This window comes from Ovis aries, chromosome X (assembly GCF_016772045.2).
Source record: "Ovis aries strain OAR_USU_Benz2616 breed Rambouillet chromosome X, ARS-UI_Ramb_v3.0, whole genome shotgun sequence".
NCBI classification, from domain to species: domain Eukaryota; kingdom Metazoa; phylum Chordata; class Mammalia; order Artiodactyla; family Bovidae; genus Ovis; species Ovis aries.
In genome coordinates this window covers 83605221-83622761 of record NC_056080.1, presented here as the reverse complement: position 1 = coordinate 83622761, position 17541 = coordinate 83605221, and the positions used below count along the sequence as shown (strand labels likewise).

At 39.9% G+C, this 17541-nt stretch overlaps 1 protein-coding gene across 2 annotated transcripts in view; it reads right to left on the bottom strand.

Moving 5' to 3' along the window:
- Positions 1-3306: 3306 nt before the first annotated feature.
- The window catches only part of GABRA3 (gamma-aminobutyric acid type A receptor subunit alpha3), a 243706-nt gene continuing 229471 nt past the window's right edge, over positions 3307-17541 (bottom strand). For both annotated transcript variants that reach the window (XM_042241792.1, XM_004022275.5), the window contains one exon: positions 3307-5610. In XM_042241792.1, the coding sequence (XP_042097726.1) occupies positions 5275-5610 (336 nt within the window). In that variant the 3' untranslated portion in view covers positions 3307-5274. The remainder of the gene's footprint in view (positions 5611-17541) is intronic.

Below are 17541 nucleotides of genomic sequence, written 5' to 3'. Positions count from 1 at the left end.
TAGATCCTCCATCCTCATGTTCCAGTCAGTTGGGTCACCCCCCCCCCACTCATTTAAGTATTCCCATCTGACATCCCAGGCATCACAGAATAGAGATAAGTCATGTGTTAGTTGCCCCATCAACATTCCTGGCCCATGGGAATACTAAATGATTGTTGTTTGTGCTATTACATTTGGGGCTGGTTTGTTACACAACAAAAGATACTTGAAATATGTGATAACTGAAGCTATCAGGACAGATGAGATCATTCAGGGAGAGTGTGTAGAGTGAGGAGACAAGAGAAAAAACACTGTAGGAAGGGATGGGAGAAGTTGAACAGGAAAAACAGAAACAGGTAGCAGGGAGGAAAATGCAAGGCTATGAGGAGACTGTGGTGTCATGGAAAGCAAAGAATCAAGTCATACTCAACAGTGTCAAGTGCTGCTGACAGGTCAAGTAAGATAACTAAAACATGCCTTTAAGTTTTAGTAACCAGGGCAGTGGTGACTCAGCAAGAACAGCTTCACTGAAAGAGGGTAACAGCATAGAATTCCTTTAGAAAAGAGGAGCTACATGAAGAATAAAAGAGGGACTGGCCTGAGACAGAGGAAGGCCACCTTTTGCCTGTCACAAGGGAAGGAAGAGATGGTGTGTGCAGATCCTATGAGTTCTGTTGAAGTTTAGGGAGTTCCCATCTAAGAGTTTCTGTTCTCCACTAAGCTGAACTTTGGGAAGAAAAAAAAAATGAAGACGGGGTGTTTCACGTTTCCAATCTGTACTCTTGGCATCCCTAGGGGCTCTTTGCCTGGTACCAGCACCTGCTTAATTTTGTCAAGGTAGGACCCAACTCTTCCCATGCCGGGACTAATGGTGGACCATTAATGGCACTGTGCATCATGATGCAGGACTCCACCACATGAAGCTCAGCCCAAGGATGAGGGTAGCAGTGGTAGTGGTAAGGAGGTCACTATTAAACCTGAGAGTTTGGCCCCTGCATTCCAATGTTTAGCCTCTTAGCTTCCTTGTTTGGTGTTTAATCAAAATCTTTTGAAGCTGCAAATCCATCTAGAGTTGCATGATAGGCAATCAAAGGATGGTGTTTCTGTTCCCCAGGTGGGCTGGGTGTGGGTGGGGGGAAGGGTGTGCCCAGGATTTGGTGACACTCAGGGCAGAGTGGACCACCAGGGAAGCTGCTAGAACATGTACGCTTACGTTGACTTGGCTCTCATCAGAACCCCAGTTTACTAATAGGGAAACTCTGAGCTCAGGGGAGAGACTTGTACAATTTCATGTAGCAACTGATATGGAATTGAGCCCTGACTGAAATTCAGGTGTTCATTCGTCTCAATGTTTTTCTCATAACATCAAATTGTTGGAGCTAAGGCAGAAGCAAGGTAGACAAGGCCCCCGTGCTCTGTGATGGAAAAGGTAGGAGGTTCCGGACAGTAGCTTGCATGGTCAACAAGGGCAGGTGCCTTTAGCCTCAGTGCAGTGGACGGTCACATGAATGATGTTTCCAGGGAAAAGGGAACCTGTGTAATTAGATGCTATTGAGACTGAAGAGAGATTCTTGCTCCAATTCTAGACCCCTTTGACAGAATCTTTCCCAATTCTTTCTTCCTCTTCCATTTCCCTTCTCATTCATTCCATCTCCTGCTAGACCTCTAGGAAGGAGTCAGACTTCCACAGGGCCTCCTTCCCAAGCTCAGTGTGAGAAGCCCTCTGAAGGGTATTATAACACAGATGCATCCTGGTGCCCAGTCATGCCTTGCTCTCCTGCCCGCCATACTTTAGCACGAGGAACTAAAAGGTCATTACATGAACACCTCAGATTTAAAAGTCCATAGGAGAAAACAATTATTCAGTAGGGGGAAAAAAGCTATTTTAAGTGATAGTGTACGTTTATTAGCACTTGGATGCTGCTTTAGAGGGTTGTATATTGCATTTGTTTGCTTCCATCAGTCTCCACTGATCATGGTTTAGTTAGTCTCTTTTCCAACATCACCCTGCAGAACCCCCACCCCACCCCACATACCTCTCATCTAGGTTAGCATTTATTTATTCATAAATAAGGTTTTAGTTGCTCAGTCATGTCCAACTCTTGTGACTCCATGGACTGTAGCCCACCAGGCACCTCTGAAGACTGAGGGTAAGAGGAGAAGCGGGTAACAGAGGATGAAATGGTTGGATGGCATCACTGACTCAATGGACATGGATTTGAGCAAACTCTGGGAGATAGTGTAGGACAGGGAAGCCTGGTGTGCTGCAGTCCATGAGGTTGCAAAAGAGTCGGACACGACTGAGAGACTGAACAACAACAATTCAAAAATACATATTAAGTGCCTACACTTTGTTAGACATTCTTGTAGTAGCCTCTAGAACTGCTAGGGGTATGTCTCTGAAGCTCTTATTACCATAGGATTCTTCAAGTTCACAATATTGGTCCCAGTTTGGGGTAAGGTTTCAAGCTCTAGGGAACCTCAGCAACAGAATTACTGATGGGAACAGCTTCAGCTTTCCCATAAAACTCGGGGAATAGTTTTCAGAGGAAAACAGGTCTTAGAAGTTTCTCAAGGAAACAACACTTAAATATGGGTAGCAGGCAACTTTGCTAGGGAGCCTGTATCTCATGGTTGTTTGGGGGGTATGATTGAATTGGTCAAGGATTATGAAATTGCTGTAGTATGACGGTATCAATCAGATGACCACATAGCTAGAACATGCACTGAGGGTCAAATTGTTTAAGTCTCTAGTCTTATTTCACCCAAAAAACCTTTTATATGACTCAAATGCTCTCCCAAGGAGATTTTCCCCATCCCTTAGAAGCCCAGTGATTTCCACAAGCACATCTCATAAGATTATTTCCCAGATTTTTCTTAACTCTGTAACAGATAAAGGTCACCATCTATTTCCCAACACATAGACTAACCAATTAGACACTTATTCTCTCTCTGCCTAGTAACTATTACCTGTAGAGAACTATTGCCTAAGGAAAATAATAATCACTGGAAAAGGGGGGAAGAAAGCCTTTTCAATTACAAAGAAAAGACCTTTCTCTTATTTCCTGGGAGTGGGTGAATTTAGTGGAGGAAGCACATACAAACATTTCCTTCTCTGTCATAAGACCCCTGAGTCAATCAAAGCAATCTTTTCACATGGGTTCCATTTTGGATTGCTATAACAGATCTCTTGTTCTTGGGATACCTTTTTTCCAGCATATTCCAATGGCGTTAAGTAAGGGTGGCACGAGAATAGGAGTGAAAGCCCAAAACAGACTATGGCTTGTGTTAGTCAAAGAGTGTCCACAAAAAGTTATTTAGCCTGAGTACAATTCAGAAAGAGTTTAATAAACAGCCACTAAACATTGCACCAAAGCATTTGGAAACACAGTTTCTACAGAGAGGTAAAGGTCAGGCTTCCATTCTAAATTCCTTAAGACAATCATGAACAAGACAATCATTAACAGCCCCACCCCCCACCCCCCATCCCCACATAGCCACGACACTACACTCTTATAGTCATGAATTTACCTACAGACACAGTCTTAGGAATAATGGGACTGGCATGCATTATCCCAGCAATGGCAAGGAAGCAGGATATGGGGGAAGGATGAGTGAAAAGGCAACCAGCAGCTAATGATAGATCCCTTAGGAGCACTGATCAGGGGTTGGGCAGGGAGAATCTCCTTTTGGTACCTTCTGTGGCATTACTTAGGGGCTCCCGGATACTTTGGATTAGTGGCTGGGGCTGCCATCTTCATCTCATTCTCTTGAACCATGGCAACGAGAAGTGGTCTCCTTGGATAACACATTGTGACTTTCTAAAAATCTTTTTGGTGTCCAACCAAACTGCATTCAGGACCCAGCATGCCTGTTGAGATGGTGCAGATTCTGAGGTCTAGATGGACCTGGATTCTCAGTCCTATCTTCATGTTGGCCTTTGGAAAGGGGTCCATGATAGTTCTCTATTACAGACACTTGTAAGGAGCCTCGGTGAGTCATTCAAACATCTGAAACTGAGTTTGTCTACTTTATACAAAATTTACAATTATAACTGTCCCTTTTATTCATGCTAAGAACAAATGAGATAGAATCCTTTAAATAATATATTATCAAACTGGTAGTAAGGTTAATGATTTAATTGACTTAAAAGTAAACTAGACTCCAATTCATCCCTCTTAATATTGGCATCAAGAGAGGACCAGAGGTCCCTGACAAGTAGGAACAAAGTTCTTGGGCTAGGGTCTGGAGTGTGGAGGGTATGGAAAGAAGGACTTGACTTTCACCTGCCAGTAGCCCTCTTTTTCAAGCCAGTCTTCAAGCCTCAGCTACCACAAAGCCCAAATCTCTCACTCCATCCAGTATTTGATGAGTTGCCTTGGCCAGGAGATGACTTTCATATCTTTCTAATCTTTTAAAAAATTTAGGCATTTGATCTCATTTTGTTGCATATGTCCCTTCTTAGTATAAATTAAAACAAATACTTGATCCTTTTCTTAAAGAGTTTGTAGGCAGTAATGAGTCCAAGCTAAGCCATGTCCAGCTGGCTACAACAGGTTCAAAGGGCTTAAGAGAAAAGGGCTTTCTGGAGGAGAGATATACCAAAGAAGGTACTATTTTCCTGAGGGTCTAGACCTGGCAGGTATTCGTCATCTTGGTGCCAGGCTGACCTAACTGGTTCTATCTGTTTTGGCAATACATGGTAGACAGAGGTAAGCCTCAGTTGTCCACACTAACCTCTAAGCCAATAAAGGGGTTTCAGGCCATCTTCAGAGGTTAGCACTGGCTCCTGCCTTTGTTATCAATACTTATGCCTTGTGGGCCCTGTTGTGGGCAGGAGAGGTGGCAGGCAGGACCACTGGGGACCCAGGCTAGCTCCCTAGTGAGTCAGAATCATCTGATCTGGACAAGTCAACAATCCACCTTAGTCTGGACCTATCCAATAGCCAAGGCTCTCACTACAAGCTGTAGAGTCTCCTGTTGTTTCTGTAGTGGGCAGAGTGTAGTAAATTATACACTGTGCCCTCAGCTGAGGGAGACTGGCAGATTAAAATAAGCAACTGGACAAATGGCAGTGTTTGGCTCCAACTGGGACATACTCAGCAATGTTAGAGGGACAAGTAATTTTTTCTGTTATTGTTTCTTCATTGAGATTCCTAAATATTAACTGAGAGTCATGGTGTGGTAAGAGGATTATAAAAGAAGAATCCTGAAACACATGAGGGGAGCCCTGGGGTTTGGGTGCCTGGATGCTTCCTAGGGTATATAGTGCTCTGGTTGCAGCGCCACCACTATCTACTGTTTGCGGATCATGCCCTTGATAGCTGACTCCCGGTTGACATATGTAGCCCAATAGACCAGATTGAAAATGGCAAAGAGCACAGGAAAGATGATGCGGGAAATCTTGTCAACCTTGCTGACACTGTTGTAGGTCTTGGTCTCAGTCGGGATATCCTGCACATAGGTGGTCTTGGGTGAAGCAATGATTGTCGGAGTGGAGGAGGTGCTTGGAGCAGCGCCCTTGGAGATGGCAGAGAACTCAGTGTCCTTGGCCAGGTTGATGGGATAGGTGGTTCCCACGATGTTGAAAGTGGTGCTGGTTTTCTTGGTCGGGACTGCTGGTGTTTTCTTCTAAGGGCCAGAAAAAGTAGGGGAGAATGGGGGGACAAAAGGAAAGCTAATTAATTCACTATATAGAACACCTTCAAAGGCTGTGGGGAGGAGGAGACATGAGGGAAGTTAGGAAAGAGGGGCCATGAAGCCAATAGCACTGAGTAGCCAGCTTTGTACAAAGGAATAAATTGAAGATGACTTTGAAAACAAAATCTGCATCATCCTGGTTTACTAGCTATTGTGCCTTTGGCCAAGTGACTTCTCCCATTAGAGCTTTAGTTTCTTCATCTGTAAAATGAGGATCAAAATATTTGACAGGGTTGTTGAGAGGATCAGATGAAAGAATGGTGGTAGAAACAACTGGAAAACTGAAATCTTGTCATGTGTAGGATCCTATGCAATCATGTGACTTGATCCTCACAGTAACCATACAATGTAAGTGTGTGAGATTACTCCCATTTGGCAGATGAGAAAACTCAGCTTCAGACTGAGTGGCAGAGCCCACACTAGCCATCTGGGCTCCCAACTTTTAACCAGGGCTGCACTGTACTGTTCTATAGGTATGAGACACTGTTTGGTTACCCGAGACATAACTCCAAAAGGCTTCAACCATCAAGTGGCACATCTCCTGTGAGGAAGAGAGCTTGGTGAGTCTGAAAGTCATTTTGTCTTAAAGACATACATTCTATAGCATGTTAACATGCATCATTATAACCCTTCATGCAGGCAGGAGTTACAGCCTCTCTAGTTCAGTTCATTTCAGTCACTCAGTTGTGTCTGACTTTTTGCGACAGCCTCTCTAGGGAACTTCCGTCTGCTTCCCTCTGACAGCACAGGCAGGGATCCTGGGGGTTTGCTATGACTCAGATCTTTGTTTTTCCAGATTATAAAAAAAAAAAAAAAAAAAAAAACCTCAATGATATATAAGCATACACACATGTGCCCATTTGTTCTCACATATATGACTCATATATACATGGGCCTTCCATGTAGAAAAGAGAAAAGGTGACAAAGCTCAGGCCTGGGTCAGAAGAGAGGCTGAGAAACAGGAGAGGCCAAAGGCAGTGGCTGAGGGCATAGTCTGAGTGCTGAGCTCATAGTGTTTACTGCCTCATTTCCCACTCTGGCCTTTTCTTCCTTTCATCCCTCTTTGTTTCTAGGGAAAAGTAGGTACAGATGAACTTTGAAAATGCCCAAGAGTATTTGATGGAAAGTGATGACCAATGTGCTGCCCTGATTTCACATACCTCGAATTTTTCTTTCTCAACGTGCCTTTGCTTCCCAGCATCTGTTTTACTTCTTTGCACGTGTTTCCTTCCTGGATTTCTCTACTCCTGCCCTCTCCTACTGACCCCCTTTCTCCTAATCTATTTCCTTTCTTCTTTACTTCTGAGTTCCCCCCATTTTCTGACTTATTTTTCTTTAGACCACACTGCCATTGATCTTCCTGGTCCTAATAATAACTTTTGTCCAACAGCTGCTGAATATCTACTGGGCCAAGAACTACGCTAGATGTTTCAGGATAGGTTAAAAGTTAACCTTCAGGGAAGGTTAAAAGTTGTCTGTTTCACTACTTGTTTTGTAGGAGTTTGTAGTCCAGTGGTGGGGGGGGGGGTCAGGGGAGAGCCCTTTGAACACACCATTGTCATATAATGTGATCAGAATTCTAAGAGGTATGAACAAAGGGTAATGGGAATTCAGTAGAGGAGGGGGTGATAGGAATTCAGTAGAGGAGGGGCAAAGTACCCTCAGGTGCTGGAAAAGGTGGCTCAGAGAAGGCAATGAGGATGGCAAGCTGGGTCATGAAAGATGAGCAGGAGCTCACCAGATGAAGATGTAGCCAAGGCAATGCACAGGTCAAGGGCACTGCTACTTTGAGGAATGACAAGGAGTCTGCTGTAGGTAGATGGGAGTGTAAATGATAAAGGCCTGTCTGTGCTGGCTTCAGGGTTTTCATCAGGGAGGGTAAGAGGGACAAAGAAGTGGGTGCTGGTTTAAGTAAAGCAACAGTCTGACTAATAGGACACTTAAAAAGCAAAACCATTCTTTCTCTTTGAGGACTGTAGTTACATTGCTACAAGTGGAAGGGGGGACAGAACTCTAAGGGAGTCTAACAACCTTGTAAATGCTTTAAATATTACATGGGACTCACTTATAATTAGGAAATTCATTGTGTGAATAGAGGCCTGCTGCTAAATGCCTCTGCTATTAAATTAAGGAGCACTTCACTTGTTTGCCTACTTACTTATTCATTTGCTTACTAATCTCTTTTTTTTTCATGGTTAGACAAAAAATAAAATAAAATAAAAGAAAGAAAAAAACCCACTACCCTGACTTTGCTAGAAGCTTTCACACTCACATATATTATTTCATTTAGTCATCTTATAAGCTGGTTATGACCAAGTCTTTGAAATAATCATTCTGAACAGCAAACACTTTGTTTAGCTCTGTAGGCACTTTGTGTTCTATACGTAGAGAAGCAGCAGTTGATTTAACCACAGATTTTTTAAGTAATAAAAGAAAATTACCTTTTAATTTCCCTCGCCCTTTCCATCATGGAACTTTTTAATCAGCCACTATAATTTTTACCTAAATTGTCAAAGAAGGGAAATCAAAGCAAAAGTTGTAGTGCTGAGAAGACAGAAACAGGAAGCAGAGATTAATGGTTAATAATTCACATTTCTGCATCTAGTTTTCTAATACTTCTCTACAGCCTGGAATTTGATAGACACAAACTAGAGTCACTTAGCTCTGACCAAGCTATGATTCTGTGCCTACCTCTCGAGCCAATGCTGGGCTCTTAGCTGCATTATAGATGTTTACAGAATGAAACCTGACCCCCCAAATGAAGATTCTTCATGTGATTTCTAATTTATTCCTGCTGAGTCTTGACCTCTCCTATCAGTTCAGTTCAGTCGCTCAGTCGTGTCCGACTCTCTGCGACCCCATGGACTGCAGCACGTCAGGCTTCCCTGTCCATCACCAAATCCTGGACTTGCTGAAACTCATGTCCATCGAATCGGTGATGCCATCCAACCATCTATTCCTATGTCATCCCCTTCTCCTCCTGCCTTCAATCTTTCCCAGCACCAGGGTCTTTTCCAATGAGTCAGTTCTTCGAATCAGGTGGCCAAAGTATTGGAGCTTCAGCTTCAGCATCAGTCCTCCCCATGAATGTTCAGGACTGATATCCTTTAGGATCTCCTTGCAGTCCAAGGGACTTTCAAGAGTTTTCTCCAACTCTTGAGAAGTATGATCTCTCCTATCTAGTATGACTTCTCCTATACAGACAGAGATATATAGAATATCTCTATAGTTCATCCTGGAGTAATTCCCATACCACCATACTGAAACTCACTCTTCCAAATTCCTCCAAGCATTTTGACCTCAGGGCAGGACACTTTTCCTTCTAGAAAGCTACCTCCTGTGGACTGGGGATGAGGTAGTGAAAACTTTTACAGACTAATGCATGTCCAGCTTTAGAGTTTTTCTCAGATGACGTTCACGTTAATTGTTTTCAGAAGTGCTAATTAGAGGGTTAGTTGAAGCCCTGAATGTATTTGAGACCTCCAGGACCTCAGAGTATATGCAGACAAAGTCCTATGACTGTGTTAACCTAACATCCATCCAACTTTCCTGAACCCCAGTTTTCAGAAGTGGGTAAAGTAATGGAGTGTATGCTATGTTGGATTCAAAGACAAATCAGACAAAGACCCAATTTTTACACCCAAACAACCCAATTTTTAAAATGGGTTTTAAAATAGACATTTTTCAAAAGAAGATATAGATAGAAATGGCCAATAAGGATGTGAAAAGATGCTTAATATCACCAATCATAATAGAAATGCAAGTCAAAATGAGATACCACCTCATACCCATTAGGGGGCCTACTATAAAAAATAAGAACAATAACAGTAACAATAAAAAAAGGAAATAACAAGTATAGACAAGGATATGGAGAAATTTGACCCCTTATGTACTGTTGGGAATGTAAAGTGGTGCAGCCGCTATGAAAAATGGTACATCAGATCCTCAAAAAATTAAAATATGACCCAGCAATTCTACTTTGGAGTATATTGCCCCCTCAACTGAAAGCAAGGTCTTAAAAAGATATGAGTACACCCATGTTCATAGCAGCATAATTCTCACTAGCCAAAAGATGAAAGCAACCCAAGTATGCATAGAGAGAAGAATGGATGAAGAAAATGTGGTCCATCCATACAATGGGATATTATTCAGCCTTAAAGGAAATTCTGATGCATGCTATAGCATGAATGAACCATGAGGATGTTATGCTAAATAAAATAAGCCAGTCACAAAGACAAATAAGATTCCAGTTGTATTCGATACTTAGAGAAGTCAGGTTGCTAGAGACAGAAAGTAGAATGGATTGCCAAGGGGAGAGTGGAGAGGAGGATTGGAATTTCTGATTTCATGGGGATAGAGTTTCAGTTTTGCAGGATGAAAAAGTTTTGAAAGTTGCTTGTACAATACTGTGAACATACTTATTAAAACAGTTAAGATGATAAATTTTAGGCTGTCTAATGAAGATTAATTAAAATAAGAGAGAACTAAAATATAAGGGAGAACACACACACACACACACACACACAAACACAGAAAGGCACAAATGCTGAGTCAAATGAATTCAAAAGAGGAAGGGAGCATGCTGGATTAGGAAGAGGTCAGTAAGCCAATAGAATGGGGAGAGAAAATGCAGGTGCAAGAGAAGTAATCACTTGCACCAGTTTACTGAGAGGGTAGGGGATAGCCAGACCATATGTGGGGATGGACCTGGGGCCAGTGTGTGAGAAAGGATAGAGTGGATGAGACTCAAATATTATCTATGGTTTATTAATTGTGTTTATCTGTTAGTGGGTAGACCTGTGTCCATGCCCAGTTATTTGCTTGGCATGAGGTGTCCTAGAACTGTCCCAGGGCAGGGCTGGGTCCTGAGGTTAATAAGCTAGAGGGAGGATTCCAAAATGGAGTTTGCCAGCACCAGTGTGTCTACATGGTAGAATGAGTTCTCTAGAATGGCTGCCACCAGTGTCTATGTCTCCAGGGGGAGCTGCAGTTGACCCCGGCTTCTCCAGGAGACTCTCCAAGATCAGCAGGTGGGTCTGACCCAGTCTCCTATTACTGCTTTTGCCCTGGATCCCAGAGCATGTGAGTGAAGTCTCTATTTCCCCCCAGCTCTCTGGGACTCTCAATTGTATGCCTTACTGGTCTTCAAAGCCAAATGCTCTGGGGGTTCATTTTCCTGGCATATCACCCACAGGTTATGGAGCCCACCTTGGGGCTCAGACCCCTCACTCCTAGGAGAGAACCTCTGTAATGGTAATATTCCTCTCGTTTGTGGATTGCCCACCCAGGGTATGAGACTTGCCTATATCACAATTCCACCTGTCTTGTTTGGTTCCTTCTTCATATCTTTAGTTGTAGAAGGTCTTTTCTGGTAAATTTTGATCTTTTCCATGGATGGTTGTTCTGCAGATAGTTGTGACTTTGGTGTGCTTTTGAGAGGAGGTGAGTGCTGGGTCTTTCTACTCTGCCATCTTGACTGATTCCCCTGTTTGTTTCTGTTTCAATCAATTCACCAGTGATAGAGTATGTTTGTTGTCAGGGAATTTATATCTACTGTAGAAAAGGGTGGGAAGGCTACCACTTTATGAATACAAATTAACCCAGAGTGAATATCATTCACCCCAGAGAGAACATACCAAGTGGTGACTTGATTTGTGGCTCTTTTTACAGGAATGCCAAAAATTTTAAAAAGCCATTAATGATAAAAAAAAAACAACTAAACTTTTCCAAATTATGGATGGAAGTTGAGTATCTTCTAATGTAAAACAAAATGTTATTCTAGAGCATTCAAATTTCTTATTTGAAATTAAGAAAAAAGCATAAGAATCACTGTGTTTCCAAAAATTAGGTAAGAATTTATGACTATTTTAAAAGAACTAAGAATAATAATTGTCTTCTTTTTAAACATAGTTTTATTTCTTCATTTTAATTTGTTCTTACTTTTAATTTTCAAAAAATCTAGGTAATAATGCACATAGTTAAAAAGAAATAAATGTAAAAACTTATAATGCCTATACCCCCAACCTTGTCCTACAACATAATTATTTTTAACTTTCTATCTTTATTTTAATTTTCTAAATTTTCTAATATTTACATATTTCTAAGTAATATGCTTATACTGCTGTCAGTTTTATACATAACCATTCATATTTTCATGATGATTTACCTCACTTATGCAACCCTTCATCCATCTTCCATACAATTATAGCAATCTTTCTAGTGCAATCAATAGTCAATGGTAACATCATTATAAAGGACTGGATAAATACCTCTAGCCTCTTGCTACAAACTGCACTGGGTTCTTCTCCAGGTTTGCTTGCTGCATAGCTTTCATCTCAGGAATTCCCTTCATCTATCTCCTCTGTAGGATACCCTCTTCTCTGGTCCAGTGTCTTTCTCTTTTTTGTTCTACTCTCGTTTTAATAGAACATATTCTCCTGTATTTTCCTAAGGCGGAATTCATGGGAAGTGACATTTCTGAGTTCTAGCAGGTCTGAAAATAACTACCTTTCCATGTAAGTGATACTTTGGCTAGGTATAGGATTCAAGGTTGAAAATCATTTGTCCTTCAGATCTAGATTTACAGCTCCACTGTCTTCTAGCATCCAATGTAGCTGAGAAGTCTGATGCCATTCTGCTAATCATTTCTTTGTAAATAACACTTATTGCCCTTCTAGAATCTCTTTAGTCTACCATTTATCCCTGGTTTTCTAAAATTTCAAGATGATGTGACTTTATGTGGGCCTATGAGGACACTTTCAATCTGGAGGCTTATATCTTTCCTTTTGTAAATGTGTCTTATATTAGTTCTTTGCTAATTTCCTTTTTTCCCATTTCTCTGTTCACTCATTCTGCAGGTTCTGAGTTGGATGAATTTCCTGGATTCATCCCTAAGTCCCTTAACCTTTTATTTTCATTCGTCAATTATTTTCTTTTTACCTTACTTGTAGAGAGATTTTTTTTCAGTTTATTTTCCCATCTCTACTGAAACTTTTATTTTGGCAGTTATTTTTTCAAATGTATCATATTTTGTTTCAAATAAAGCAACATATGTATATATGTATATTTTTTCAGAAAAACACAAGATGTTAAACTCTACAAAAAGTGCATGTATCTTCAGCAGACAATGTTTGTCTGATCAATAAGAATTTTGTTTTCAACATTAACTCTCCAAAGACAATCAATGGACTGACATCACTGCTACAACATAGGTTGCTACTTGAGCTTCTGATCTTTAGTCACATCTTGATTTTTGTTAACAAATGTGTAAATACTGCTAGCAGAAATGCTGCAATGTCTTGAGAAAAAGTGCTAACAGATCAAGCAAAGCCATGAAAGTTATGAAACAAGCTAGAGCTGATTATTGGGGTTTCCCTGGTGTTTCAGATGGTAAAGAATCTGCCTGCAATGCAGGAGACCCAGGCTTGATCCCTGGGTTGGGAAGATCCCCTGGAGAAGGAAATGGTAATCCACTCCAGCATCCTTGCCTGGGAAATCCCATGGACAGAGGAGCCTGATGGGCTACAGTCCATGGGTCACAAAGAGTCAAACACGACTGAGTGACTAACACTTTCACTATTTTCACAAATTATTGAGAGGATCACACAACCTAATAGGGTTTGTATATTCAGACTGACCCTCTTGTGGCAGGGAATTGGGTCAGCACCTCGAGCAGGGAACTGAAACTGAGTGAAAACCGCTTTTTTTTCCCCTCTCCTAGCTCAGGCCACCAACCCCACAGCTGGGACAGAGAGAATCGCAGCATCTGTGGAAATTTCTATTTCTCATTACACTGTGAAACCCTGGAGACATTTCCCCAGAAAGGCCTGGCCTCAGAGTTGTCTGCAGAGTCCTGCCTTCACTGGGGTCTTTGGCCCCAAAGCAGCCTCTTGGTTTTTGGCACAGCCTTTGTTTTGGGGATGGAATGCCTTGTGTGGCTTGTCTTCTGTGTTCATGGAGGTGTTGCCCTTCCTTATTGGATCGGCTTCATTACCACTTGGTGGTTATTTTTCATTTCAGAAGCTCTTCCTTATTCTCTGATTTCCTTTTATATTAGCATCCTCCTTATTTTATGTATATGATATATTTACAAATATAAGATAAGATTTACTTTTGTTTTGCTTAGGTTCTCTTTAATTCCCTAAATTATTTCTGTTCCAGCCAAGGTGAGTTTTTTTTTTTTAATCTTTACTTTTCTCTATTACAAATTTTACTTTGATAATGCTTCATATCATAGTATTATTTGGCAACATAAAAGATGTCTGTGTTTAGTCTGCCTGAGCTGGGCTTGTTGACTGGTAAACTATGACTGATGATTATCTGGAGGGAGGTCATTTTATGGGATACCCCAGAATGTCACTGTATTAAGGTCTTTTCTATGGAGACATTTAGCTTCTTTAGAAAAGAAACTTCTGCTGGTCTTTAGGAAACTATACATCTGGCTGTTGACATTTTATATGCTGGCAGGCTCTGGGGTCTTGACTACTCTGTACACAGGCCTTTATCCAGTCCCCTTAATTGCACCCCCATGATTTATTGTCTGTTGTATGAGGCATCTTGAATGCTGAGTTTCTCTCCAACTTGATAAATCAGTTCTTATTCTATCTTTCCACATTCATTTTTCTTAAAAAATGCATTACAATCTCTTGTCTGACTGAAAGCCCTTCTTCAGTTCTCCTGGTACTTGGGGGTTTATACTTGTTTTATTTCTTTACCCTCATTTTAGCGGGATTTTTAAAGGAAGTGGTGATAAAACGTGTAGCTGTTCCTCAGAAGCCCACAGTTCATCTATTTTGCAGAGTGCTATTATAAGGTAGTCATTTGTCTTCATTTGAAAATGAGGTATTTGTTCCTACCTATCCCTTCTTTTCCTTTCCTTTATCTTTCCCCTCACATTCTGTCTAATCCATGATCATAGTACAGATCAGAAATGGACTTTTGAATCATTTATATTAGTTTTAAACAGTTTTGTGCTCAACTATTCTAGTTTTATGAGGCAAATAAGGTTTAATATGTCTCTCTAAAGGAAGCAAAATAAGGTACAGTTAAATTGCACTGTTTTTTACTTTTAATACACTTCATTTTTTTTCTGTGGGTCAGTGGTTCTGTTAGTTCCTTCATATTGTAGCAGCGTGTACAAAACAGTACCCTCATATTAGAAATCCATTTTTATATATTTCATAGTTGTTTTCAAATCTCATCAACATCTTTCAATAACTTAAATTGATTGACAGAACTAAGGAGGAATACTAAGATCACCATCTTTGCAGAAGACTTTTAGATGATTCTTTTTGTCCCTTTTTTTTTTTTTTTAATTTTTAGCACTCTTTGGAATTGGAGAAATGGTTACCAGTTTTGAAATCCACAGCTACACTGTTCAAATGCTCTTTCTACCTTCAAGCCACCACTGCATCTCTTCTCAATTACCAAAAATAAGTCTACCACATATTTCATAAGCTATTTATGGCTGCCTTTCAGATATCTGAAATTAGCAATCATCATTGCCTTAATGCATCTGTCCTTTCTCCATTGTAGTAACCAAACTGGAACAGCATATTTTAAACATGGTACAACCTGTACAGAATAAAAGGGGTTTATCATCTCATTTGTTCTAGGTAACTCCTAACTCAGACTTAAATCAAATCTGGCTTTTCAAGAGTTACACTGCATGGATGGCTTACATTAAATGTGTTCTTTCCCTATAGCATCTTATTTATAACATGCAAATCTTTGTTAAGCTTTTTTATCCCTGAACTTTTTTGGAATATATGTGTAAAAATTTGTTGTATTTAGAAATGTTAATATTTTGGTTTCAGCCTATTCTTTCAAACTTCAGAAATTATCTTGGACTCTACTTCAGAAGATACTCTTTTTCATTAATGCCAGCTTAAGAATTTGAATCTCCTATATTATGTATCTTTATTTAAGTCACAGATGACAGTATTTAAGAGGGCTTCCCTGGTAGCTCAGATGGTAAAGAATCTGCAGAGGGTCAAAGATAAAGCTTGGTGGCTTATTACAGCAATATCCATTCAGGTTGATGTCCATCCATCAATCAGATTATATTTGACTTCAGTTGGTCAACCAACTACATCAGCATAATTGTAATATTTTTTCAACTGGTATTTCTTCTTCATGAAGACATAATTTTAAAAAGTTAGATGTCTTGATACAGTCTATATATTTCCTATTCTACCAGTCTAGTAAACTTTCCATGAATTTTCTTAAGGTTAGTTTGGCACAATTTCTTCTTAGTTAAATCAGGCTATATGTCAGTAGTTAGTGCAAACTGCTCTTAAAACATCTGTTTAATAAGGGTCTTTCAGTTTAATATGTCAGAATAAGGAAATCTTTGCTTCCTTTTCTTCTCTGGAACCAACCAAAATAAGGAAAATTATATATGAAACCAAAACTCCATCTTTGATGAAAACTGGAAGTATTTTTGACCCTCACCCCAAAATGTAAGGGCTCCCAAATGCAGTAAAAATTGAATCAGGGTGAAGAAGACATTGAGGATGCCTAATATTCTAGATTTCAGGCCAAGAACAGAGTCCTAAAATGTGGATGGCAGGACCTGAGTGAAAAACAAATGACCTCTGTTTTGAAACAAATGGGTTTTCAGGCTGGTAGTGAGAACATCCTGGAATATTGTTTGATTAGCACATAGTAGTGAGGAGGTGGAGACTGGAAACATTAAAGAGTACAATATTACACATATGCATACAAGCATGCACACACTATGCCATACATAGAGGTCTTTCTTGAGGGTTATTTATAAGAATTTATATAGATAACAGATGATGGTCAAACTATTCACTTTCAACTACTTATTCTCAACCACTCACAACTATCCTATTCATTGTCTCAGTCCCTCCCCAAAATGATACTTTCACACATAGCAGTGTTAGTAAAAACTCCTCTAATACAACTTCAAGTAACAGTTGAAAAAGAATATGTTACTGATGCAAAATAGGTTACAATGAGGGGAAAGAACCAATAAAGAACTGTGTAACAACACACAAAACAAACAGAATACATTAAAAGCTAAGTCAGCAGGAATCATAAAATTAATATAAGGAAAAATACCACTACTATAGAAATGAAGGAGAACAGACACGGTGAAAATGTTCAGAGACACAGAAGACAGGCTTGAGAAAACTAAAATGGATAATAACAGTTGGAAATTAGTAGAGAATAATGGTAAATAAAGATTACAAAGTTCTTTATATGTATAATCTGCGCTTTTAGGGAGATAACAGAGCAAAGATCTGTTTCAGGAAAGCTTTCCTGAAACAAGGACAGTTGTGAATCTATAGACTTAAGGGTAACATGCTGTCCTAGGAAAAAATCATACAGATAGATCAAGATCTATCTATCCTCGTAAAGTAAGTGGTATTTGTAAATAAAAGACACATGCATATAGGTTTCTAAGCCATAAAATCATCTCCTCATTATGTGAAAGATTCTCAGGGTGGTTTTAAATTTCCTCATAATAATATTCAGTTCTAGAACCAAAAATAGCAACCAATGTCTATGTGGACATTAGAGAAAGAGAATGTGACCCACAAATTGTATAACAGCCCAAATATAATTCACGTATAAACACAACTGATAGATAATCTTATACATGTAAGATTGTCAGTAATGTTAGGCATTACTGACATAAGATAGTAGGAAATATGGTTCCCACGAACACTTCCTAAAGAAACTTCCAGAGGATAGCCTTGAGGTAACTAAGCGATGAACATAAAAATGGATAAGAGGGCTATTTTGAGAAGAGAGTCTTTTTAAATATAGAACTGTGAGTAATAAAATACAGAAATTATGACTGCATAAAAGCATGTAAATACTATAAAACTTGAC